The following is a 24,205-nucleotide window of genomic DNA, read 5'->3' as shown; positions in this document are numbered from 1 at the left end:
GACGAGGGGAAGCGGGGGAGGAGGGAGAGGAAGGCGCTGCTCAGCAAGACCTTTTTCCCCCGGTGTGGAGGCGGAGCGATTACGGCCACACGGCCCCGCCCATCCGCGCGTACGTAGAGCCAAGGGCGGCGCTTAAGGAGCGTCGACCACGCTACGGCGGAAGCTCCTAGTCGGGGGTCAGGCGACAGCGGAAGTGACGTCTAAACTTGTGTGCTGACATGCGTAGTGGCGTCCAACCTGGCTTCCGATTCCGGTTTGTTCTGGACAGAGCTTCCGGCAAGAGCTTGGCGTCTGTATTTGTGTGCCTGGTTCAGTGAGGGCTCCTTTCGCCAGACCCTGAGGAGGAGACACCGCCGCCATGTCGGGCTCCAGCAGCGCCCTCATGAAGCAGCCCCCGATCCAGTCGACGGCGGGGGCCGTCCCCGTCCGCAACGAGAAGGGTGAGGCGTCCTGGTGCGGGGAGCGGGGCATAGGGGGAATCATACGTATCCTGGACGATGGGGGGGGGGGAGAAGCAGCTGAACCTGAGCTCTTCTCCCTCCTGGGGCAGGGGCTGCGGGGGGGGGCGCCCTGGGGCAGGCTCAGTTTCTCCCCTCCTGACCTCTCGCTCCGCTTCCAGGGGAGATCTCGATGGAAAAGGTGAAAGTAAAACGCTACGTCTCGGGGAAGCGGCCAGATTATGCCCCCATGGAGTCCTCGGACGAGGAGGACGAGGAGTTCCAGTTCATCAAGAAGGCCAAGGAGCAGGAGCTGGAACCGGAGGAGCAAGAGGAAGAGCTGGCCAGCGACCCCCGTTTGCGCCGCCTGCAGAACCGCATCTCAGAGGATGTGGAGGAGAGGTGAGGGGCAGCAGAGGGTTGAGGGCAGAGTTGCTTGGGAGGTTGCGCTTGGCATGAAGTGGAAGAGGACAATCTGTGGGGGAAAGGCTGTGATCACCTGATATAGGAGGGGTGTTTTGTGAGCTGCATGCCGTTTTGTCACGTTAAAAGTGGGTTAGTGTAAGTAGAGCTTTATTTGACTCATGAAGCACCTGCCCAAGCAGTATTCTTGTGTCACGTTCCATATTGCTTTCCTTGATTTGCTTGTTTTATTTTCTTTGATCTTATTTTGTAAGTGTTGCAATTATAAAAACCAGTAAAAAATATTACAAAAAGGTGGGTGTCTGTGTTCTAGGCTGGCAAGGCATCGTAAGATTGTGGAACCAGAAGTGATAGGGGAGAGTGACTCAGAAGTGGAAGGAGAGGCCTGGCATGTGGAGAGAGAGGACACCAGTGAGGAGGAAGAGGAGGAGATTGACGATGAGGTATGAGCAGGCCTGAGGAGCTACATTTTCCAGTCTTGGTGTTGGGTTCTGAATCTTGGGTGGAAATGTGTGTAGTTGGCCTCCTTTATAATGTTTTTATTTTGAAATCTTTAAGATGATATATTAATTTCCTGTTAAAGCATTCCTGTTTCGTTTGTATATTTTATATATGACATTTATTCTGGATGTTCTAATGTAGGATGTAAACCGCTTTTAAGATTTTTTTTCTTAAAAAATGATAAAGCAGTATAGAAGTGAAATGATGATGATGAAGTTTACAAGAGACTCCTTGCTCTTCAAGGATATGGGCACTTTCCCCAGTTCTACTTGGGAGATGCTGATGGGGACCATTGAGCTATGGCCCTTTTCCAGATATGAACATATGAAAACTGCTTTATACTGTGTTGGCACATTGGTCTATCTAGCTCAGTAGATCTACAGTGACTGGCAGCAGTTCTCCAGGGGCTTAGATAGGGGCCTCTCCCAGCCTTACTTGGAGATGTTGGGGATTGAATCTGGGACTGCATTTATGCAGATGCTGTACCACTGAGCCCTTCTTTTTTGATAGGAAATTGAACGTCGCCGTTGCATGATGCGGCAGCGTGCACAGGAACGTAAGAATGAGGAGCTGGAAGTCATGGAGGTGGAAGATGAGGGCCGTTCTGGAGAGGAGTCCGAATCAGAGTCCGAGTATGAGGAGTACACAGATAGTGAGGATGAGACTGAGCCACGCCTGAAACCTGTCTTCATCCGCAAGCAAGTGCCATCAGTCCTGAGCAGGGAGGGGGGAGGCTGGTTTCTAAAGCACAGTTGGTAGTTAAGAGCCTTCCTATCAGAGCTTCCCGGCTTGGGCTACTTTCAGAGTTGCCTTCTGTTGACAACACATAAATGCAAGTCTGTGGGGTGCTTCTTAGGAGAAGGATATGACAAGGGAGACGATTGGTTCTAGTGAGCAGCCGGTTTGTCTTGGGTGGTTTGAGTTGATCTCCAATGTCTTCTACAGGAAGGACAGAGTCACAGTCCAGGAGCGTGAGGCCGAAGCACTGAAACAGAAGGAACTGGAGCAGGAGGCCAAGCGAATGGCTGAGGAGAGGCGCAAGTACACCCTGAAGGTATTGTTAGGAAAGGCAGGCACATGGGTTTCAGGGTTAGAGGAGCCTGAGTACCCCAAAACACTCACTCTCTGTTAACTTACTGTAGATTGTTGAAGAAGAAACCAAGAAAGAGTTGGAGGAGAACAGGCGCTCCTTGGCAGCCCTCGATGCTCTGGACACTGATGATGAGAATGATGAGGAAGAGTATGAGGCCTGGAAAGTGCGGGAGTTGAAGCGCATCAAGCGGGACCGAGAGGAGCGTGAGGCGTAAGTGAAATGGGATGTGGCACAGTCCATTTGAGGAGGGAGAGGTCTTCTGGGTTGCTCCAGCCAGGAAGAAGAGGTTCCTCGGGTGTGGGTCTGATCTTGCTGATATCCATTCCCCAGCTGACGGAGTCTTCTGCAGTGAGCAGAAAGTTGGGGAGTGGACATCCGTAATTGAAGTGGAATGGATTTAGATCCATCCACACTTCTGGAGAGGGATGTTTACAGAGATCTCCTGTGCAGAATCAAGTGTCTGGAGTGAAGGATATGTTCTGCTTCGCACAGGTTAGAGAAAGAGAAGGCAGAAATTGAACGAGTGCGGAATCTGACTGAGGAGGAACGACGGGCTGAGCTCCGAGCCAACGGCAAGGTCATTACCAACAAGGCGGTGAAGGGCAAATACAAGTTCCTGCAGAAGTACTACCATCGGGGGGCCTTCTTCATGGTGAGTTCCCAGTCAAAGCCCTGTCATTGAATACACAGCAAGAACTCAATGTGCACTGGAAAGGAAAGGAGGCTGCTATCCAGGATATAGCCGCCATGGGGAGAGGGGGGCTGAATTCCATCACTTTTCTCAAGGAGTCCCTGAACAGTGGTGTTCTTTTCTGTTTAGGCTATACTATGCAGACCTTTTCTCCCAAGGCCAGCCTAGGGATGCTTGGTAGAATAAGGGTAGAGAGGCTGCTATGAGCAAACATGTCTCTACTTACCTGCTGTGCTCTTTGTTCTCTAGGATGAAGATGAGGATGTATACAAGAGGGACTTCAGTGCTCCAACTCTGGAGGACCACTTCAACAAGACCATCTTACCCAAAGTCATGCAGGTACATGAGGAGGGGGTTCTGTTGTTTGGGCTCAGAGCCCCAACTAGCTTTGGCTTGCTGGTGTTGTATGCATGTGCCCCCTCCAACCAGAATTCCAGAAGGGTTGAAGTAAAGTGAATTCTCTTTGAAGCTTCTCCATTTCTTAAACTCTTTCCTCTGCAGGTGAAGAATTTTGGGCGCTCTGGACGAACAAAGTACACCCACTTGGTAGACCAAGATACAACCTCTTTTGACTCTGCATGGGGGCAGGAGAGTGCACAAAACACCAAGTTCTTCAAGCAGAAGGCAGCTGGTGTGAGGGATGTCTTTGAGAGACCCTCTGCCAAGAAGCGGAAAGTTACCTGAGTCATCAAGAATAATTTGGGGCACTGTTAGGATCTTGCTGGATCAGTTTTGTCCTGTTTCTGTGGCATGGGACTATAGATTATCAAAGGCCTGGATCCACTTTTTCTGTCATCTTTGGATGGAGGATTTGACTCATAACCATAACCCATTTTTAAGGAATTAGCACCAGCTCAGCAGGCTCATCATTGCCCTTGAGGTATGCCAGCTCCCTCTACAGCCCTGTTTTTAGTTTCGGGAGGCATTTGCCTATTGTAAATATTTCTCATTCTCTTTAGAGGCACTGTAGGGTGGGGGAGAGAAAAGCAAGGTGACACCTGTATTAAATGTATTTCTTACCAAGTTGCTGTTGTGGTAATGTTCTAACAAGTAGGGACCCTGTTGTGGCAGATGTGATGCTCTAATAAAACAGTCAGACCCACTTCTAGTAGAGAGGGGGCTTGGCAGTGCTGTGTGAGAAACACATTTTGGAACCTCTCTGGCTTGTGGGCAGAATTAGACTCCACACTCATAGGACATCGGGTGCGGGATGTAAAAGCTATGAAAGCACAAACAGAAGCTTCAAGTTCTTTGTAGGTACAGCTTCCCTTTGGTGCTGTTTAAATTGGCAACAACTGGATATGGCCCAGCACCCCAGTGTACAAGATGCAAGTTTTTAAATCATCTAGGTATAGTTTCCTGAAAGATTTCAAAACTGGCCTCCTGTTCCCACAAACCCGTTCATTTTTCTGAGTTCCATCTAAAGGATTGCCGATAGTAACTTAGGAAAATTCCAGTACTGGTAGCCTCAAAAATAATGGCTATGGGGAATTAAGGGCCCACAGTATAGTTTACAATGCAACTCTGCCTACCCAAACTGGAAAGGGGGGGGGGGAGCTGCCCACTGGTTGATTTCTCTTCCTGTCTCCTGCATGTCACTCCACTGTTTGTCCTTGTCTGGAAAAGAACACCCAAGGGCTTTAAAGGCTGAATTTTAGATTGAATTTTGCAAGTTGTTGTTTTAATGTTGTTTAACAAAAGGATCCCTGAATGAAAATAGGGCACCAGTTTACCACCACTAGTCCTTCAGTCAGCTGAGAACCACCCTGGGATCTTCAGATGAAGGGCAGTATACAAACTTAACAAATGATGATGATAATAAACATCTTATAAACCACATTAACAGCAACTTCAAAAAAATTGGACTATTTATTCCAGCAGCTTTAAAATATCATATGCAAAGAACAAGTGCAGAACAGGCCAAAGAGAGGCTATCTCCTTCCCTTGCTCCCCAAAAGTCCATCTAGCAGGTGGCTCTCAGTTGGTGAGGGTAATCAGTGCTTCCACCACGTTCCCCATGTGTTCTCGCAAGCTGCGTTCTGCTGCTGCCCTGGATATTTCCATCTCGTTCATCTGTAAGGAAAAGAAGAAGATTCTTTACCAAGAGGCAACAACTAAAATGGCCTGTAGTGACATCAGAAAGCAGCCTCTGTCGATGCTGAGCCATCACCCAAGCGGTCCAATTAACACTGTGCTAGACTCACAATCAACTCCAAATCTTCTTTCTTGATTGTGACTTTGGCCAGTTCTTTTTCCCTGAAACGGAAGGAAAGAAAGAGGAATTAGGACTCTTATCCTGCTCCACTTTCTAGTAATATAATGCCACCCCGTCCCCACTCCAAGTGCTCTGATAGGGCAGAATAGGAACTACACATAATAAAAACACAGCTCTGGCTTTCTGCAACCAAGCACCGCTTCACTGGTGTGAAACAGCTCCCCCCATTAATGTCAAGTGCAGCAAAACAAGCCTAACACCTAAACAGTTTTAGAAGATGGAAATGTGTCCTTAAACAGCAGTTTAGCATGTAGACACCATTTCACTGTGGTGTGATGTTCATAAAAACACTGCTACCTCCAAGCTTGGTCATGGTTTTTAATGTTTTAATGCTGTAACCCACCCTAGGAACTTCAGGTGAAGGGTTGATAATAAATTAGCGATAATAGTATGCATGCACATCTGGCTCTGAATTATGTTTACACATTGTGTGTCACCTCTACAGCTCTGGTTGAAGCAAACAAGGCTGCTCTCCCTTAGCAGGAGATGAAAACAGGGCACTCACCGCTCCTGCTTTGCTTTTTGCTCTCTGGATCTTCGATCTCCAATCACTGACATTGCCTAAACAAGAGAAAGCAAATTAAACACACACCCTCAGACTTTAATAATAGCCAGACCAAAATCTTGTACCTTAAAGAGCAACCAAATTATCTCACAGTGGCGCTGTGGGTTAAACCACAGAGCCTAGGACTTGCCAATCAAGGTCGGCAGTTCGAATCCCCGCGACGGGGTGAGCTCCCGTTGTTCGATCCCAGCTTCTGCCAACCTAGCAGTTCGAAAGCACCTCAAAGTGCAAGTAGATAAATAGGTACCGCTCGGGTGTGAAGGTAAACGGCGTTTCTGTGTGCGGCTCTGGTTCGCCAGAAGTGGCTTAGTCATGCTCCCTCCGCCAATAAAGCAAGATGAGCGCCGCAACCCCAGAGTCGGTCACGACTGGACCTAATGGTCAGGGGTCCCTTTAGCTTTTATGAGCTTTTATGTAACACAAGTATAGAGAAAAAACAACCAGATGGCAGTGAAATTCAAAAAATGTAGACAAATGGCAATGAAGTACAGTTTACTTAATTTAGTACACTTAACTGGGGTGATGGTAGGCCTGGATGATGTATCAATACATTGCCCAGGACTGGTTTGAGGGCCAGAGTGCAATGGCGCCTTCACCTGGCAGTATATCAATGTTTGGTTGGTGATACATTGCGATATTGAAAAGCTGATCTCTCCCAGCCCTAGATGATGGAGCCCAAATAATTCTAGGTAGTCAAAATCAATTCACAATGATACACTTTTGGGTAGAAGTCTGGCTGTGAACTACCCTGAAAATTAGGCTTCCTGTCACTGAAAAGACCTTGTGCTCCTGATCACTGAACCGCTGCTGCTGAGGTATGTAAAGAGAAATTGGTGCAGGGAGTTTCTAAGCTCAATGTGCACCTGAAAAAACACAAGTCTCATAGTTATGCAAAAGTTCCCTGTGGAAGAAATTTCCACACCTAGACAATGTGGGTAATCTACAATGCAAATCTGAATTGTATTTTTTTAATGTTGACTGCAAGGAATGTTAGGGAAAGATGGTTCAGATAATAATTTGCTGATGCATCAATTCCTTTTACACATCACAAGTACTGTGATAAGGCAGTCACAAGTACTGATTCACAAATAAAGCACAGGAGGGCTATTTTTAATCATTTATATTAAAATATTTTTCAAACCAGCTTACAACAAGTAGTACAACAAAACACCAATTAAAAATAGTGTGAGAAGTATAAACAACAACAGCACTGAAACAAGCAAAATAAACTTCAAAACAGCAGGGATCAAATAAAAAAGTCCTAGATTAAAATGACCATCCTTGAGAATGTTAAGGGAAAGGGTGTGGATCTCCTAGGTAGAGAATTTCACAGCTGTGGTGCCACCGTCAGAAAGCACCAGAGTTTCTCCTTGTTTCTCTTTGCAACAGCCTGATGGAATGGCAGCTGCTACATGGCAGATGCAGGAAGTAAGGCCGTTTTATCCTCTCTGGTAAGAGACCAGTGCCATTTACCTCTTTCTCTCCATCCCAGCTGATCATTATGAGTACTACTATGTAGAATTGGTGCCTACTTGTCTTCTTGCTTAATTTTATTCCTGTTTGCAATGTGCCTCTTAGACTGTAAACCTGCTGGCAAGGACATCCAACGGAACTATTGGGGCGGGGAGTCTCTTGTCTTAAACCTTGGGCAGGCTCACAGAAGTGAAAGCAACCCTTAAGAACAGAAGTAGGGAAAAACAATTTTCTCTGGTGGGCCAAATAAAAAAATGGCCACACTCACCCCAGGGTCTGCCTACCTGTCAATCACCTGATGCCATATGACATCGGGTGGATCTGAACCTGCCAGAAAACTGCCATGCCCTCTTACAGATGCGATGGAAGGAAAGGCCCGCACAAGACTGGCACGAGGCGTTTTGCTGTCTGAGGAGGCGAAACAATGGGCTCCCACCCAGAGCACCTCGGGAAGGCCAAATAGTTCCAGCCCCAAAGACAAAGGACACCGCAAGCAAAAGTCCCCAAACCGGCAGTAAGAGAGAAATAGCAGCAAGGCGGCAGGGCAGGCGATGCTTGACACGGGCGGTCCAGCCATGCTTGCAGGGGCCTCGGGCAGCCTCCACACGTGCAGGGTTCCCCGTTCCCACGTACGGCGCTGAGGCTCCAAGGGGCCCTTCGGCAGCGGTCCAGTCCAGCCGGCTCCGCCCCGCCCGCGGTCACCATGACAACCAGAGCCCCCCAACGCGGCCAAACGCATGCGCTCATCACCGTTTCCAAGTTGGAGCTCTGGATCTCTTTTTCCTCCGCGTAGTCGGTGACGCGCTCGAGGTCGGCCGCTCCGCTGTCGTGCTTCCGCGGCTTCTCGGCTGGTCGCTCTCCGCTGCCTGCCGAGCCATTGGGCTCCGCTTCTAACTCCAGCTCGACATCCCCTTCAGCCGCCATCGCTCCGTCTGCCTTCCGCACTCGTCACGTGGTAAGGCGCGCTTCCGGAAGCAGCGGGAAAAGGAGAAAGCGGCACTAATATAGAGATCAGCGCAAGAGCCTAGAGCGGCATTGCCCGGCGCTACCATAGAGAGTGGAATGTAGACTGGCGAGCCAAACATCTGCAGGTGGAGCTTCCAGGTTCCTTTTGACCTTCTTGCCCCCACCCCAATAGCTGCTCAGAGAAAGCACTGTAGAAACCTAGCAGTTATAAATGGGCGTGGTGGGCGGAGGACAGAAAACAGAACGAGAGCAACAAAAGCAAAGGGCTCTACTCCTTTGGAGTTCTCATAGGAAAAATGTGGCTTTCACAAGATTTTCAAACACTAAAAAGTACCTTGTCAGTGCAGCCCATTGTCTCTTTATTGTGTGGGGAACCGTGGCTGAGAATGACATTCCTGCAGTGTAGACTATTGCAATGTATGCTGTACATTAGAGATGGAGGCAGATTGCAGGTATTGAACAACAACCCTGCAATGTAGCTCATAATTATTTCTTCATTTTATTATTATTATTATTATTATTATTATTATTCATTCGCTTGGTAGGTTTTATTTAAAGAAAATGCAGATTTAGCAGCTGTGGAATTGATCACAGGAATGGCCCTGAGGGAAGAGGTGAATCACTGTTCCCACATTTTTGCAACAAAATCCTTCCCACTTCCTATATTTTATCTTGCAAGGAGAAAGCAACTGTGAGAGTGATTTTGATAGCAAAACAGAGCTAGAGAGAAAGCCTTCACCCCTGGCTCCCCTGGGATCATGTTTGCAAATCTTCTCTGAGTTAAACACGTGCTTGCTTTGAGCACTGCATTACTAACTGCTTCCCCCTTTGCACCTTGTTTCCCCCCCACACACCCAATATCCCCTGAGATTGGAGGATAGGTCAAGCTAGTTCATTGACCCTCCTCCTTGCAGCCCAAATCCAGAAGCCAACTGTATGCTATTCATCCAATGGACAGTCATTTTTAAATGCTTACAAACTAAAGCTAAAATAAACAGCACCCCATTTATTGGAAACAAGACTGAAAGAGCAGACAAGCCTCCATTTTCTGGGAAGGGGACACAAACATTGCTGCCCAGTTCCAGCTATGATAAAAGCCTGGATTTTTGTATTGCTGCTCACATTTTTGTCCAGGGGCCCCCCAAAAGAAACAGTCAGCATTTAACCCTGAAACTGAACAACCTGCATCAGTCTAAATGTTAGGGACAGGTATTTCTATACACCAGTTACGGCGGGCAGCAGGCATGGAGATAAACTGCCACACACTTCCAAACACAACGTTAAGAAAAAGCAAAGTGTCTTGTGCCACCTTAAAAATTAACCAGTGTAAGCCTTTGTGGGCCTACAGGTCAGTGTTGTCCTGAGTTATCCTGGAAGGGCAAGCATGTGGGTGGAATTGTAAACAGTGAGGTCAAAAGGAAAAGCAGAAAAGTACAGATGGTGGACCTCTTGTGGATGTGGACTGAAAGTCCATCTAGTCTAGAATCCTGTTCTCACAGTGACCAACCAGATGTCCCTATAGGAAGCCTACAAGCAGGGCCAGAGTGCAATAGCAGCACTCTCTGCATTTGTGATTCCTATGAACTGGCATTCAGAGGCATATAAGAGAGTACAGGTAGAACACAACTATTGTGGCTAGTAGCCATTGGTAGCTTTTTCCTTCTTTAATTTATCCAATAATTTTATTTTAAAGCTATCCACATTGGTGGTCATCATTACATATTGTGGTAGCAAATACCGTCATTAAACTATCCACAGTGTGAAGTGCTTCTCTTTGTCTCTCCTGAATCTCCCACCATCCAGTTCCATTGGACTGGCCCCAGTGAGCTCTTAGTATTACGAGACAGAGAGAAAATATCTATCTGCTTTCTTCACAGGACAGCAGGCCTGGAAAGAATAAGAGGCAGAGTGTGGGTAAGGTGGGATGTGCCTAATGTCACAGGGGAGGCAGTGTTTGTTAGGTGGAGGGAATTATTATGCCATAGCAGAGAGCTCAGAGATTAGGCAGTTCATGGGGAAGGAAAGATCAGAGGGTGTGGTAGTGGCTGGGTGAGGACAGATCCCAGAGGAAAGCAGGCTGAGCCTTTCAGTGGACCTGGGGCCTCTCCGTAGCATATCGATGGGAAGGGCACAGGAAGTGAGTCCGCAGAGCCATCTTTCCCATAGGGCTTAGTGGTGTGTCGCGCCAGGGCGCCAGCCACTCAGGGGTGCCCCAGCAAGTGGGGGAGCTGCGCGGCTTTGCCAGCAGCCTCCCCTTTCCCTGCATGCCCACCAGCTGTGCCCCGCCAACCATAAGGCTGGCGGGCGTGCAGCTTCCCTCCCAAGCCTCCTTAGGAGGAGAGCGATCCCTGCAGAGGCTTAGGATGGAAGCTGCGCCCCACCAACCATATAGCTTGTGGGCGCGCAGCTTCCCTCCAAAGCCTCTGCGGGGATCGCTCTCCCACAGTGGCATGGGGGAGAGTTGTGCCCCCCCCTCCGGATGGCTGGCAGTGCGCAGCTATGGCCACCCCAACACTATCCATGGTAATTTGTGGGGTGCTGGTCGGATATTTGCATCTGCTAAAGACGGCCCTGGGAGTCAAATACCCACCCACACTTCCTTGCAACAGCTAGGGTGTGGAAATCATTCTCTAGGACTGGATAAGCAGGATGGTAGAGCAATTGTCATTCTTGTGGCCTCCCCACCTTGTTTCACAGGGATTAGACATCTGGCAAATCCCCAAATGTCAGGTTCTCACCTGTTTGTCTTCAAGGTGACCCAAGCCTGTTTGTTGCTTTAGAGTTGTTCATATCATTAATTATTATATTTATTTATATCCTGCATTTGCCCCCGACCAGGATTCAAGGTGACTTGCACAAATTAATACAACACAGGTAAAATACAGAAAGCTAAAAATATATACGCCCTGATTGCTTAGTTGGTTAGAGTTTGGTGCGGATAATGCCAAGGTTGCAGGTTTGATCCTTGTATGGGACAGCTGCATACTCCAGCATTGCAGGGGTTTGGACAAGATAATCCTCATGGTCCCTTCCAATTCTACAATTCTATGATCATCATTAAAAAGCAACTAAACTCCAATAGAAGTAAAACAATATAAAGAACAAAACTATTAATAAAAACAGTAAAAATAAACAACGGTATTAAAAGACCTTTCCTTCAAAACCCCCACAAAACAAGTCAGTTCCCCAAGGCCTGTCGGAATAAAACAGTCTTCACCTGCTGGCAAAGGAAAAGGTGGGAGCCATTCTAGCTTCTCCAGGAAGTTCACGGGAGCAGCCATCATGAAGGCTCTGTGTTGCCACAAAGCATGCCTGTGAGGTTGGCAGGACTGAGAGAAGAGTCTTCCCTGAAGACCTCGGAGCACAGGCAGGTTTGTATGGAAGAATATGGTCTTTCAAATAGGGCTTTATTGGTCACAAGCAACACTTCGAATTGTGCCTGGAAACAAAATGGTAACCACTGGAGCTGTTGCAACAAGGGAGTCATATGGTTCCTATAACCTGCCCCAGTCAACAGTCTATCAGGGGTCAGCAAACCTTTTCAGTGGGGGGCCGGTCCACTGTCTCTCAGACCTTGTGGGGGACCAGACTATATTTTTGGGGGGGAAATGAACGAATTCCTATGCCCCACAAATAACCCAGAGTTGCATTTTAAATAAAAGGACACATTCTACTAAGTAAAACCGGCTGATTCCCAGACCGTCTGCGGGCCGGATTTAGAAGGCGATTGGCCAGATCTGGCCCCTGGGCCTTAGTTTGCCTATCCATGGTCTAGCTTCACCATTTTGGACCAGTTGAAGTTTCTGGACACTTTTCAAAGGCAGCCCCACGCAGGGTACATTAACAGTAATCCACACAGGATGCAACTAAAGTGTGCGCCACTATGGCCAGATCAGTTTTAGTTCCCCGATGGAAGCCCTGCCCAGTCTCTGGCAGCCAAAAGAGGCCAGTAGTCCTGCATGGCTGAAGGCTGGTGGAGTCCTCTGCCTGCCTGCCTGCCTGCCACCCTCCCTGCCCTTGGAGCAGGTTCACAGAGGCTCCCTTGCCAGGCAAGGCCCTGGTGAGGGAGCCTCTGTGGCTGCTACTTTGCTCCCTGGGGGAACCTGAGGTGAGAAGGCTCCTGTCCCTTCCATCTTGCAACAACAGCCTGAGATTCACCTAACCCAACGGAACGGCTAAGCTCTCTATTTCTGCCGGGTAAGAGGGTTAAAGAGGCAGATTTGGCTCCTGACATAATCAGGCAGAAAGGCAAGTGGAGGGGAAAGGAGCACCATCCCCCCACCCCAGGAAGGCCAATCGCTGGTCCCAAGGATCAAAGGTGGAGGCAGCGGGTTGCCAGTTGGCCAATCTCAGCCTCTCAGCTAATTGGCTTTCTCTCTGCAACCGCTTTCTGGAGAGCAGGCTCCACCTGGTCCCAGGGATGTGCTGCTGAGCAAAGGGCTGGGCCCACGGAGCCAGGAGCGGATGACTGGGGGACGAGGGCAGGACGTCCAGCCGTTCCCTTGGGGAGCTGGGGGCACCGGGAACAGAGGAGGAGGGATGGTGCCAGGCTACTGCAAGGCCCAGGTAAGCAGAGGGGAGGCTTCAAGACTTGTCAGCTCTGGGGTCTGGCCAAGGGCTGGCCCAAGAGGCCCCCAAGGGAGGGAACAGCCAGAACAGGCGATGCCAGCTTGAACACGAGCTGCTGCTTCTACCCCTGGGCCACACTGACTGGCAGCACCTCACCAGGGTATCAGACAGGGGGCATTCCTAGCCTTTCCTGGAGATGCCGTGGGTATCAAACCAAGGACCTTCTGCATGCCAAGCAGGTGCTCTGCCACTGAGCCACAATGGACCTTCTGCTGTGCCTGCAAGGCCCAAACTCAGGCCAGAGTCCCAGCAACCTCCCCTCAGGCGAGGAAGCCTCTAGCCACAGCCAACGTTGGTGAAAGCAAACTAGCCATTTGCCCAGCAGCCCACTTGGCCCTTGCCCTCAGCTCCAGGACCAGGGAAGGATCAGGCCTCCCATGGAGGTTCAGAGGATAAAGGCTTGTGAGCCTCAGCCTTGACAATCAACACAATTAAATGAAAGAAAATTGGACTCACAATGAGAATGTAGAAAAAGCACACATGCAGAGGGTTCTTGGGGTGATGCATGTGTGGCCGGGGGGACGGGTTTGGGTCGCCCTTCTTGCCTTGTTCACACAGTCTGCCCAGCACTGTTCCCCAGTGCTCAGGGGGACTTCCAGAAGGGGTTTTCTGTCGCAAACGGGTCCTGCAGGGCTGGTTTTCAGATGCATGCAGTTGGCACGTGGCCTTCCACACATCTTGTTTATTCAACTGTGGATTTTCACTGTTACCCCGCTTGCCATCCACATCAGAGGGTGGAGCCTGGCAGAATTAATTCAGTCGGTGGCTTTTTTGCCCCTCCTCTGCATCGCTGGCAGCACAGAAGGAGGCATAGCTGTCAACCTTCCCTTTTTTGCGGGAAATTCCCTTATTCCAGCGTCATTTCCCACTGCTATCCTGGATTGTTAGATATCCCATAGACTGTCCCCGGGACAGGTGAGGCTGCTAATCCCTTATTTTCAAATCTGAAAGTTGACAGCTATGAGAAGAAGGCAAGAGGGCAAACTTGGCTAGCCCAGTTAGTTGTCGTGTTTCACAAGGCACAAACTGGAGGCCTGTTGGCAGAAGGGGGAGCGATATCTCTTGATTCTTTTTTTAATACTTGGGGAAGTGCTATATTGATCTGCTGTTTGGTTTTGTGTGGCTGGGACCAAGTAGCAATATTTTTTTAAAATATGGCTAATCTTATCTATACATCCCTGTAACCATTAACAGCACAGCTATGCAGTCTCTTCCCCCACCCCTCCCAAAGCGCAGCATCAATGAAAGACTGAAGTTCTTTTTTTAAAAAAATAATTTTTACTGGTCTTACAAAAATTTTAAAATTCATTATATATCATCTCCTAGAAGTCCTTTATCTTTTTACAATTCCACCACATATAATAAAATGTGCCAAGACTGAAGTTCTAAGGAGGAGGTTTTGTGCATGAAATTCAGATTAAACTTTTTAAAAGAGAAAGTCTGGTGTATGTACTGTGATTAGTCTGAAGAGGTAATTCCCCACAATGACTTGATATCACAACTTCCTCTCATCAGGCCGCTGAAATTCAAATGCACCTTCAGCATTGTAGTCATTACTGGGAATGAACATCTTCTGTCTGTTACTGGTGTATCTGGAACAAAATAGCTTAACTTGTGCTCTGGAGAGGAGCTGACGAATGCAGGGTTTATGTGTGTGATAGAGGCCACCCACCAAAACATCAGTCAGCACCACACACATGAGAAACTACCCCTCTCCACCCTTCAAAAAAAACCCCACAACAACTCTGTGCCAAGAAATTTCCACACCAGACAGAGACAGCGGATGTTTAACAGGTTGTTTCTACTTATCGGATTTCCCAGAGGAAGGGGAAATCCGGATTAAATTTAAATTTAAAAAATGTGGGCTGGGATTTTGATGGTGGTGATGTTGTATAAACAATGCAGAAAACTTGTGTGCCTGAGCAGCATCGTTTTCCACAATGAATTCCTGCCTGGAAGGAGCCTCCATAGGGATGCTACCCCATAACCTGGTGCCAGCTCTTGCCTCTAGAAGCTCAGGATTCACCCACTCATCCATCTGCTTTCTAAACTGATACACTTTTCTCCTCTGACATGTTCCTTGGACCCTCCCCTTCCAGGTATCTACTATCCCTTCCTCATAGGAGCTGTCTTGATTCCTTTTGCAGTCACAATATCAAGGCCAGAGACAGTCCTGGGTGCTTCTTGCAGGTCTTTAGCTGCCCAGGAATGGGACATGAGCACCTTCTTTGTGTAGAGCGCCAGTTTCCCTCTAGGTGTGGCGCCCCTGCCTCTCTTTTAACAGGAATCCAAGTAGGTGTTTCTCTAAGATGCTAGTTGGTGCCTGGAGGGGTCCTCTCCATAAAATCTCCTTAAGCTAATGGGCAGCAGTTTCAGGCCCCTGGCTCTGGGCACATGGAGAATTAAGCTCCCCATCTTGAGGTGATATCCCAGTTGGTTTGAGGAACACATTCCATTCAAACTCTTTCCCAGGTGTGCTTCTTGACCGAGGAGGGTGAAAGGTGTTCAAGGAGCTTCCTGAGGCAGGCCAAAAATGTGGCCAACTAGCAAAGGTGGTCCCCCACCTTGCAATGCATCCCTAACTTCATTGGCCCAACTGCAGATCACGGGGAGGGGCTCTGCCCAGCTCAGGTGGGAGGAGGGGATGGATGCTGTGCCTGTGTCAATTAGGAGTGACTCTAATCCCTCTCTAAGGTTATTGGTGGTCAGATGGACTCTGAGAACACAGCTGGGCAGGATGCTCAGGTGCAGAGCTAGGAGTGGGTGGGAGGCTTTGGCTGGCTCCTCTTTGGGGCCATTGCCTTATGGGACCCAGGTGTTGCTGTGCTAGACCCAGAGAAAGAATAAGAAATGCAACAGCTGCAGAACTGGTCAGAAGCAGCAGACAGAGAACTCAGTGACGCAGGAGCTTTGGAGTCTCTGGAAAGTGGGCTAATGAGAAGGTTGTTGGCATCCAAAGGTGTCCTGCAGATTGATAATAAGGCAATGCAAGCAAGTTAAAACAATGAGCCTTAGGAGTGTCAGGAGCCATCTTCTACTGAATCAGACTATCCAGCTCAGCACTGTCTACACTGGCTGGCAGCAACAGCTCTCCAGTCTTCATTCAGGGGCCTTCCCAGCCATACCTGGAGAAGCTGCTTGAGAATGAACCTGGAACCTTCTACATGCCAAGCAGATGCTCTGCCATCGAGCCACAGCCCTTCCTGGTCTTAAAGTGTGCCATTCGGCAGTGATCCCTACTTGGTATACAAACTCATCTTCCTGTATGTGCTCATTGAGATTTACCTTTAAAGTATTGCACTGTCAATTGGACTTATTGACAGTGCCAGAGCAATCATCCTGGGCACACGTGAACTCCAGATTACAGGGAAGCCTGTGGAGTCAGCCTGGCAAGCCCATCTCTGCTCACAGATTGGTGCCTATTATGCTCCTTCCATAGCAGACTGCTCAGCTGGCACGTCTCAGTGACAGGAATGTGCCCTCCCTTTCTAACCTATTGTGTGTTCCACAGTCTCAGGATGGGTGGCACAAAACCCTCTGAGGGCACAGAAACATTGCAACCCACCGCTGGTTTTCCCACAAGGGAGAAACCATGCATGAATTGTTTTATTTATTAACTGCAGTTGTATAGCTGTTCCATAAGAGGAGCTGTTCTAAAGTACAGTGTAGAACAGCAAAAAGAAATTACCATTAAGAACTAAAACACCATCTTAGAAATTCTGTGTCACTGCCAGTTCTTGACCCACAGCTGGCCCCATGAGCTAGGTTGCTTGTTTTGCATATTTTGTCCGGCTGAACCAGAGACTGGTGGGTTGGTGGAAGCACATTGGACCCTGAATGTGACGCCTGCCCCCCTCCAGCAGCAACAGATGGCACCTGAGCTTCCCAATCCCCTTAATCCTGCCTCCTGCAGGCTGTGCCCCTCACTCACTGTTCAAGGACCTGCTCAGGGACAGCCTTGTGGGTGGGCCAAGCCTAGGGGCTGACCCAGGACAATCCAGCTGCCCAGCCCCTCATCCATGCAGGCAACAGACCCCAGCTGCTTTCTGCTGGCAGAGGCTTGGGGTGAAGGGTCCAGTGAGAGGCAGGGAGTCCAGCTCATTGTGGGTAGGGAGGCAGAGGGTTGCTGGGCATGCAGAGAAGGTCTAAGCAGGTAACACTCAACTTCCCTCTCCCCTGCTCAGATTTGCTGCTGCTGCGGCCCAACCCCTTGCACCTTGTGCTGCCCCTGCTGCCCCGGCATCAAAGTCTCGACGGGGACCCGGCTCCTCTACATGCTCTTCCACATCCTGGCCTGTGCCAGCTGCTGCTTCATGCTCTCCCGCACTGTGGCCGAAGCCATCAAGGAGAACGTGAGTGAGTGAGAAGCCACTGCCATTGGGAGCCTCCTCCACCTGCATCTGGAGGCTCATTGGGGCGGGGGGGGGGAGAGGACAACTGGCCACTATTCCGAGAAAATAATCTCCTCCAAGTGGCAGGGAGGGGCTCGAATGACCAGCTTCCTCTTATTAATTCACTTCCCTTTTTAAAATGCTATTACTCTAGTTCTATTTAAAAAGAGAAGAAAGCAGAGGATGGGCTCTGCAAAGCAAACATTTTAATTCCACACTAAATAGTAGCACAGGGATCCGGGTGGTGCTGTGGGTTAAACCACAGAGCCTAAGACTTGCCGATCAGAAGGTCGGCGGTTTGAATCCCCGCGACGGGGTGAGCTCCCGCTGCTCGGTCCCTGCTCCTGCCAACCTAGCAGTTCGAAAGCACGTCAAAGTGCAAGTAGATAAACAGGTACTGCTCTGGTGGGAAGGTAAACGGCGTTTCCGTGTGCTGCTCTGGTTCGCCAGAAGCGGCTTAGTCATGCTGGCCACATGACCCGGAAGCTGTACACTGGCTCCCTCAGACAGTAAAGCGAGATGAGCACCGCAACCCCAGAGTCGGTCACAACTGGACCTAATGGTCAGGGGTCCCTTTATCTTTACCTTTTAAATAGTGGCACAATGGTTAGCATGTTGAACTCGGACCAGGAATACAAGGGTTCAAATCCCTACTTGGCCATGAAGCTCACTGGGTGTGATTTGGGGGGCCAGTCCCCACATTGCAGCCTATCTTGCCTCACAGGGTTTCTGTGGGGATTAAATGAGATGGGAAATAGCTATGCATGCTGCCTTGAGCTCCTTGGAGTGGCGCAAAGTGGGATATAAATGCAATCAATCAATCAATCAATCAATCAATCAATCAATCAATCAAGGGTTCCAGTGTGGAAGTTCTGGCAATGCTTCCCCCCACCCCGGGTCTCTCTCCCTTCCTCCCACAGGTGCCTTTCTACGCAGTGCTGTGTGAACACCTTCCTGGGGGCAGTGACTGTGACATCCTGGTGGGCTACTCAGCTGTCTACAGGGTCTGCTTTGGCACCGCCTGCTTCTACCTGGGCCAGGCAGCCTTCTTGGTCAACATCAAGTCCAGCAGCAATGTCCGCGCCCTCTTGCACAATGGGTGAGGAGAAGGGAGGTCCTGACACAGACCTGGCAGCCCCTGGGCTGTTATGGAGGAGCAGGCAGAGTAAGCCACAGGCCCGTCCATCCAGGGGCCACCCTGGTTATTCACCGCCTCTTTGGGGTCTGTTGCAGGTTCTGGTTCCTGAAGCTCCTCATCCTTGTGGGGCTCTGCGCAGCCGCCTTCTTCATCCAAGACCAGCGCTTCCTCCGAGGTAAGGAGAATAGAAGAGCAGCCCACTTGGCTGCAGGCTGGTGGCTCTGCAATTTGCTCTTGCCAAGAGCCCCACCCCTCATCACTGTAGGGACAGCCCTCCAGGTAGGAATGGAGGAAGGCAGCCATTTCCCTTCTTCAGCAGCCTTGTTTCCATTCTGCTGCAGTTCAGTTTCCACCAAATACGATGTAATTTGTCTTGCTGCCTGCAGTTTGATGTAGGTTAAAATTATGTAATGTGAATAACTGTTTGGGTAACTTACATGCATTTCAAGGTAAAAGAAATATCAAAAGAATGTAATTAAAGAAAGAAACACTTATCATTCATTGTCATCTGCAGACTTGAAAACAACAAGGGGAACATATATGGACCCTTTTTGCTTGACAGATTTCTGAACAGGCAAAATGGAGCCATTCCCTCATCCTTTTCTGTTTCTGTCAGAATCAGCATCCCTCCCTCTGGTGGGGCTTATTTCCTTACTGATAATCCTCTGAGGGGACCCATAGGAGGCGGTGATGGCCACCAGCTTTGAAAGATTGCTTTAAAAGATTAGACAAATTCATGGAGGCAACTGTGCTTCTGAATACCAGTTCCTGGAAAGCACAGAAGGAAAGGGAGCTCATGTGCTCAAATCCTGCTTGCTGGTTTTCCATTGAGGCATCTTGTTGGCCACCATGAGAAGGGGATGCTGGATTAGATGGGCCCTCATTGGCCTGATTGAGCAGGCTCCTGTTCCCACGATCCTGCTCCTCAGCAAAAAAAGGCTTCTCTTTGAGGGATCTAAGCCAGAAGAGCCTCTTTCCTGCCTTTCCTGGCCAGAGCTGAGCTGGCTTTCCAGAGGGGAAAGAGCCTGGCAGGACAGCCAGAGGTGGCGCTTGGCTTCTTTGGTCCCCCTGACTGCTGCCCACATTTCTGTCCTCCTTTGGCCCTTGCAGCCTGGCACTTGGTTGGTGTCTGCGGAGGCTTTGCCTTCATCCTGGTCCAGCTGGTGCTGATCACAGCCTTTGCCCACACCTGGAACAAGAATTGGTGAGTCTGCCTTCTGGATGGAATGGGTTGGGGCACTTTCCTGGACCAAGAGCCCACAAGGGGGCTTGAGATGGAGGGAGCTGGCCTCAGGTCAGTGTTCCAAACAAGCTTTTCCCTCGTTCTCTCACAGGCTGACAGGCGCCTCCACAGACAAGCGCTGGTACCTGGCTATCTTCCTGGCCACACTGGGCTTCTACACCATAGCCTCCACCGCTTACACTTTCCTGTACAAATTCTACACCCACCCAGGTGGCTGTTTCCTCAACAAGGGGCTGCTGGCCTTCAACGGCGCCCTGTGCCTCCTCATGTCCTTCATCTCCATCACTCCCTGCGTCCGCCTGCGTGAGTAATGGCATGTGTGGATTTTGCAGCACAGGGTGGGATTGGAGTGGCGGGGGCTCACAGCCTTCTGTGGCCTGCAAGAAGCAAAGTGTAGAGCACTCTCAGGACTTAATTGCCCAAACAAGAAGCACTGAACCAGTGCCCTCTTCTCCCTGGAAGTTCCTCTCCCAAGGATGTTCTAGGTGGTTTCCTTAGAGGGGTGGGTGCTAGGAGGGTAAATAATTTTATCAAATACTCACCTAAGAGAGCAGGCTTCTAGGTACACAACAAGGTGAAGCAGAAAGAATAGGTCCAGGTGCAAAAGATGATTCAGAAACAAGGTCATGAGACAGTCCCAGGACCCTGTCACAGGGAGCTCAGCAAGGATGGGGATCAGAGAGCCGGAGGCCTGTGATGTTTCCAGCAACTGGAAGGGTCAGGAGGCAGCTTAAATATTAATAATATACTCTGCCTCCTAAAGCACACCCTAACTATAGCTTCTGGCAGTGAGGGAGCATCAGGAATCATGTACTCACAAGTAGACCAATGACTCTGGGCCGATAGACACAGACTGTATTTTCACTCTTTATTGTTGGGATGGGGATGCTTTTTGAGGACACTGATAACCCTTTATTTCCCTTGCACCTGCCTGCTCCCAGGACAGCCAAGCTCCAGTCCCTTACAGGCCTCCATCATCTGCTGCTACGTCATGTACCTGACCTTCTCTGCCCTGTCCAGCCGGCCACCAGAGAAAGGTCTGTGTCAGCTCTGAGCCTTTGCCTTCTGGGGAGATCCACAGGGTGAGGCAGGTCCTCAATCAGCTAATGGCATTTTCCTCCTCCTCTCCCACAGTGCAGTACAAGGGGCAGAATCTCACCATCTGCTTCCCCAGTGTGAGCAAGGATGGGATGCAGACTGAGGACACAACGGTGGCTATCCTGGGGGCTGGGGTCATGTACGCCTGCGTCCTCTTTGCCTGGTGGGTACCTGCCTATGTGCCCCCAGAGGTCTCAAATCCCAAGCCAGGGATTGACCCCAGCTTGCCAGAGTGGGCCAGAGGAGGGGTCTGGGAATAAGGGACCTGCACTGCCACCCATTCCTGTTACAAGATAATAGACTGGTGGAGAATGCGGGCAAGTTACACCGCGGTCACATTGGACTTCTGGGGTAATGCCCTCAGGCTGCCCACCAAGTGATTCTTTCCTCAAAGCAATTTGGGGCAGCCCTGACAGGGAGGAGCAGAGCCCGCCTGCTGGACTCCTGGCATACTGGGATGGATTCTGTGTCAGAGAAACAGGACAGGCTGTCCATCCCATCCTGTGGTCAGCCTGTCTACAATGGCTGGGTAGAGGATGGGCTGTGCTCAGGAAGGGCTCCTGCTGCTGATTTGCTCATCCTTGTCCTTCTCCTCCTGCAGCAATGAAGCATCAATGCTCGCTGAGCTGTTTGGACCTCTGTGGATGGTCAGGATCTACAGCTTTGAGTTTAAGGTGGGTTCCAGGAAAGGGTCCAGTGTGGGGCAGAAACCCTCTTGAGAGGCAGCTGCTGATCTTCAATGCTTTCCCCCCTAACCTCCAGCTCCTGAAACGATTCTCCATTGCCCAAGAGGATTCTCTGCTCTTTTATCATTTATTTGTTATTTAGCATTTCAAGTTGCAACCATTGTATGTGTTTGGGCAGAAAAGCAGGCAATAAAATGAATGTCTCAGTATCCTTCTTGGGATACTGCCTGTGTTCAAGTTCTAATGTCCAAATGCACAATCTGCTTTGTTCCCACAATGTATATCTCATGGATTTCCCCTGCAAAACACTGGCAGGGGTGGGCCCATTCCTAGCCTGGTTACCACTTCCAAATACAACCAGGGTAGGATTCCCCCTTTTTCAGCTAGAGGGGAAAAGCCAGCACCCTCTGTAACTGATACTAGGCTCCCTCTTTGTTTCCTGGGAAGTCAGGACTCCACAGACCACCCTCAGGATGGGGATGGAGAGCCTCTAGCCTTCCAGATGTTGCTGGACTGCAACTCCCATTCTCTTCTCCCCATCCCCAACCCCCTGGGGCTACTGGCCAGACAGGCTGAGGCTGATGGGAGCTGAAGAGCCAGGGGTCCCCTATGACCACCATCGTGACTTAAGGGTTGGGTGAGGGTGCGACCCTGGCAGTTGCCAGCTGTGTTTCCATTGTGAGCTAAGGGGCAGCCAGAGAAACCACAGCCAGGTGGCAAGAGGTTGCATGAGTGGTGGATGACCCATCCTGTTCTCTTTACAGAAGGCGTCCTGTTTCTTCTGTTGCCCTGATAAGATGGAAGAGGAGGTAGCAGGTGAGTGCAATGGAGCCCCAGCAGCATCATAAGCCACTTAGGCCTTCCAGTGCCCCCCCATCCACTGTTGGGGTACAAGGCAGGTATCTCAAGTATGCATAGCAGGAGGAGCAATCTTTTGGGGACACTCCTCATCTCAGTCTCTCCTGAATCTTTTCCCCAGATGCTCAAATAAGGGACAGGGGATGTGTACAGGACTCCCCAACATTGGGAAACCCCGTAAGAGTCAGGATAGCTGGTCATTCGACTAGACATGGCTATTGGTGCAGAGCAGGGCTTTGGATCCCTGAGCTGTGTGAGCAGGAGGGCCCTTTTTCACCCCTGGCCTAGGGCAGAGAGGTGAGCAGGAAGGGTCCCCAGTGGAGCAGCAGATTGTGCACGGCAACCCTGTGGTCTACAGCTACTCCACCTTCCACTTTGTCTTCTTCCTGGCCTCGCTGTACGTCATGATGACTCTCACCAACTGGTTCAGGTAGGAACAAGGTGCCCACATCCAGGGGGAGTGGCAACTTGCGTGGCAAAAGGTGTGGGGGGGCAGCTTTGGAGCTTGCAATGCGACCTACCTCTGCTCTCCTTGCAGCTATGAAAATGCAGTGCTAGAGACCACCTTCACTCACGGCAGCTGGTCCACCTTCTGGGTTAAGGTCTCTTCTGGCTGGGCCTGTGTCCTCCTCTACCTCTGGCTTCTGCTGGGCCCACTCTGCCTCCCAGGCTCACGCCAACGCAACAGCACCTCCCTGCGTGTCTTGCGGCGTCAGCGGCGCAACCTTCACCGCATCAGTGTTGCTACGTAGCTGATGCTGCCGCCACCGCCAAAAGGGCCTGGAGGCTCTTTTGCTTTTGCCACAGCCTGCCGTGGGCTCAGCTGCCTGCCACGATCACCAAAGGCCGGTGCCAAGAGACCCACCTGGTGCCAAGAGACCAGGCCTGGTCCGAAGACTGCCTGCCACTGGGTGCTGCATGTGAAGGCTGCCCACGATGCCACGTCCCGGTGCTGGCCACAGCATGCCTTGCCCCAGCGGGTACCTTTAATGTGAACGAGCCAGCAGAGTGGGGGCTCAGAGGAGGCAGGTGCTTTAATGGAAGGAGAGGATAAGGGTGGTGCTGATGCCCATCCATCCATCGTCCCCCAGTGTTGGTTGCAAGGCTGGACAAAATACGAGGCAGAGCTCCAAGTGGCGAAGTCCCACTAATATGGACCAGAGAACTCCAGAGAGAGGAAGGAGGGTGCACACAAAGAATCAGACACAGGAACACAGCGCCTCTCCCCAGTTCTCAGCCATTATCAGACACTGCAGGGTCTTGGCAGTGAGCAACATTTGACCTGTAGTGTGTGTGTGTGTGTGTGTGTGTGTGTGGAAGCCTCCTGCTGTGACACCTCTTCCCATGTGTACAGGTGGTGGAAGGATGATCCTGCCAAATGGGGGGAGGAGGGTCCTGTCGCGGTGCTGATTAACAAGGAGAGACAGACCCAAAGGACTGGTGCTCATTGTGGACATTGTATTTGCTCTGCCAATAAAATCTTGTTCAACTGTAATGCCGCTGGGTGCATTTATAGATTCAGGGGCCCATCCAGCTCTCCTGAATCCTAATGGCTGCTTGTGGACCTGCTTCCCCCACCGCTACTTCTTTCCTTCCGTATGAATTGCCCAGCCTTAGAACTCACAGCAGAGTAGCTGAGACTAATGCGCCAACTTGGCAGGGTGGTTGTTGTTAGGCAGGACCTTTTAGTGTAGGGGGTGGGAGGATAGTAGAGGCTGGGCTTGCAAGACTCAGCTGA

General features: G+C 50.2%; 3 protein-coding genes across 10 annotated transcripts; 2 read left to right on the top strand and 1 right to left on the bottom strand.

Moving 5' to 3' along the window:
* The first annotated feature begins 248 nt into the window (after positions 1-248).
* MFAP1 (microfibril associated protein 1) lies at positions 249-4,168 on the top strand. 2 transcript variants are annotated; one of them, XM_080981875.1, is made up of 9 exons: positions 249-440; positions 620-839; positions 1,174-1,303; positions 1,872-2,059; positions 2,307-2,415; positions 2,504-2,664; positions 2,947-3,106; positions 3,395-3,484; positions 3,647-4,168. In XM_080981875.1, the coding sequence occupies exons 1-9, from the start codon at positions 359-361 to the stop codon at positions 3,827-3,829; spliced, it is 1,323 nt and encodes a 440-aa protein (XP_080838001.1). In that variant the 5' UTR covers positions 249-358; the 3' UTR covers positions 3,830-4,168. The 2 variants fall into 2 exon arrangements, with proteins under 2 accessions (XP_080838001.1, XP_080838002.1); XM_080981876.1 differs by having other exon boundaries at positions 1,872-2,063; positions 2,311-2,415.
* An 827-nt stretch (positions 4,169-4,995) lies between these two features.
* Positions 4,996-8,426, bottom strand: HYPK (huntingtin interacting protein K). Its single transcript, XM_080981877.1, has 4 exons — positions 8,209-8,426; positions 5,926-5,981; positions 5,350-5,401; positions 4,996-5,218 (listed from the first exon to the last, which is right to left on the bottom strand). The coding sequence occupies exons 1-4, from the start codon at positions 8,380-8,382 to the stop codon at positions 5,123-5,125; spliced, it is 378 nt and encodes a 125-aa protein (XP_080838003.1). The 5' UTR covers positions 8,383-8,426; the 3' UTR covers positions 4,996-5,122.
* A 7-nt stretch (positions 8,427-8,433) lies between these two features.
* Positions 8,434-23,962, top strand: SERINC4 (serine incorporator 4). Of its 7 annotated transcripts, XM_080981869.1 has the most exons (13): positions 12,023-12,621; positions 12,826-12,990; positions 17,238-17,405; positions 18,365-18,543; positions 18,678-18,757; positions 19,693-19,786; positions 19,917-20,128; positions 20,767-20,862; positions 20,960-21,086; positions 21,525-21,597; positions 22,374-22,425; positions 22,756-22,897; positions 23,006-23,962. In XM_080981869.1, the coding sequence occupies exons 2-13, from the start codon at positions 12,889-12,891 to the stop codon at positions 23,217-23,219; spliced, it is 1,539 nt and encodes a 512-aa protein (XP_080837995.1). In that variant the 5' UTR covers positions 12,023-12,621; positions 12,826-12,888; the 3' UTR covers positions 23,220-23,962. The 7 variants fall into 7 exon arrangements, with proteins under 7 accessions (XP_080837998.1, XP_080837997.1, XP_080837995.1 ...); XM_080981872.1 differs by lacking the exons at positions 12,023-12,621; positions 12,826-12,990 and adding an exon at positions 8,434-8,549; XM_080981871.1 differs by lacking the exons at positions 12,023-12,621; positions 12,826-12,990 and adding an exon at positions 8,556-8,899.
* Positions 23,963-24,205: the final 243 nt, after the last annotated feature.

The sequence above is a fragment of the Podarcis pityusensis genome (assembly GCF_964106645.2).
Source record: "Podarcis pityusensis genome assembly, chromosome: 14".
Classification (NCBI taxonomy): Eukaryota; Metazoa; Chordata; class Lepidosauria; order Squamata; family Lacertidae; genus Podarcis; species Podarcis pityusensis.
Note: the sequence above shows the minus strand (reverse complement) of the source record. Positions and strands in the feature narration are given on the sequence as shown.

What these genes read in the sequence shown, in the direction of transcription:
- MFAP1 (XM_080981875.1), top strand. Translation starts at nt 359, where the DNA reads ATGTCGGGCTCCAGCAGCGCCCTCATGAAGCAGCCCCCGATCCAGTCG. An exon ending in AAACCTGTCTTCATCCGCAA is followed by an intron (nt 2,060 to 2,306) that starts GCAAGTGCCATC and finishes TGTCTTCTACAG; the next exon opens with GAAGGACAGAGTCACAGTCC. An exon ending in GACCGAGAGGAGCGTGAGGC is followed by an intron (nt 2,665 to 2,946) that starts GTAAGTGAAATG and finishes TGCTTCGCACAG; the next exon opens with GTTAGAGAAAGAGAAGGCAG.
- SERINC4 (XM_080981867.1), top strand. Translation starts at nt 15,127, where the DNA reads ATGTTCCTTGGACCCTCCCCTTCCAGGTATCTACTATCCCTTCCTCAT. An exon ending in CCGAAGCCATCAAGGAGAAC is followed by an intron (nt 17,406 to 18,364) that starts GTGAGTGAGTGA and finishes TTCCTCCCACAG; the next exon opens with GTGCCTTTCTACGCAGTGCT. An exon ending in TCTACAGCTTTGAGTTTAAG is followed by an intron (nt 21,598 to 22,373) that starts GTGGGTTCCAGG and finishes TTCTCTTTACAG; the next exon opens with AAGGCGTCCTGTTTCTTCTG.
- HYPK (XM_080981877.1), bottom strand. Translation starts at nt 8,382, where the DNA reads ATGGCGGCTGAAGGGGATGTCGAGCTGGAGTTAGAAGCGGAGCCCAAT. An exon ending in AGAGCTCCAACTTGGAAACG is followed by an intron (nt 5,982 to 8,208) that starts GTGATGAGCGCA and finishes TCTCTTGTTTAG; the next exon opens with GCAATGTCAGTGATTGGAGA. An exon ending in AAGAAGATTTGGAGTTGATT is followed by an intron (nt 5,219 to 5,349) that starts GTGAGTCTAGCA and finishes TTTTCCTTACAG; the next exon opens with ATGAACGAGATGGAAATATC.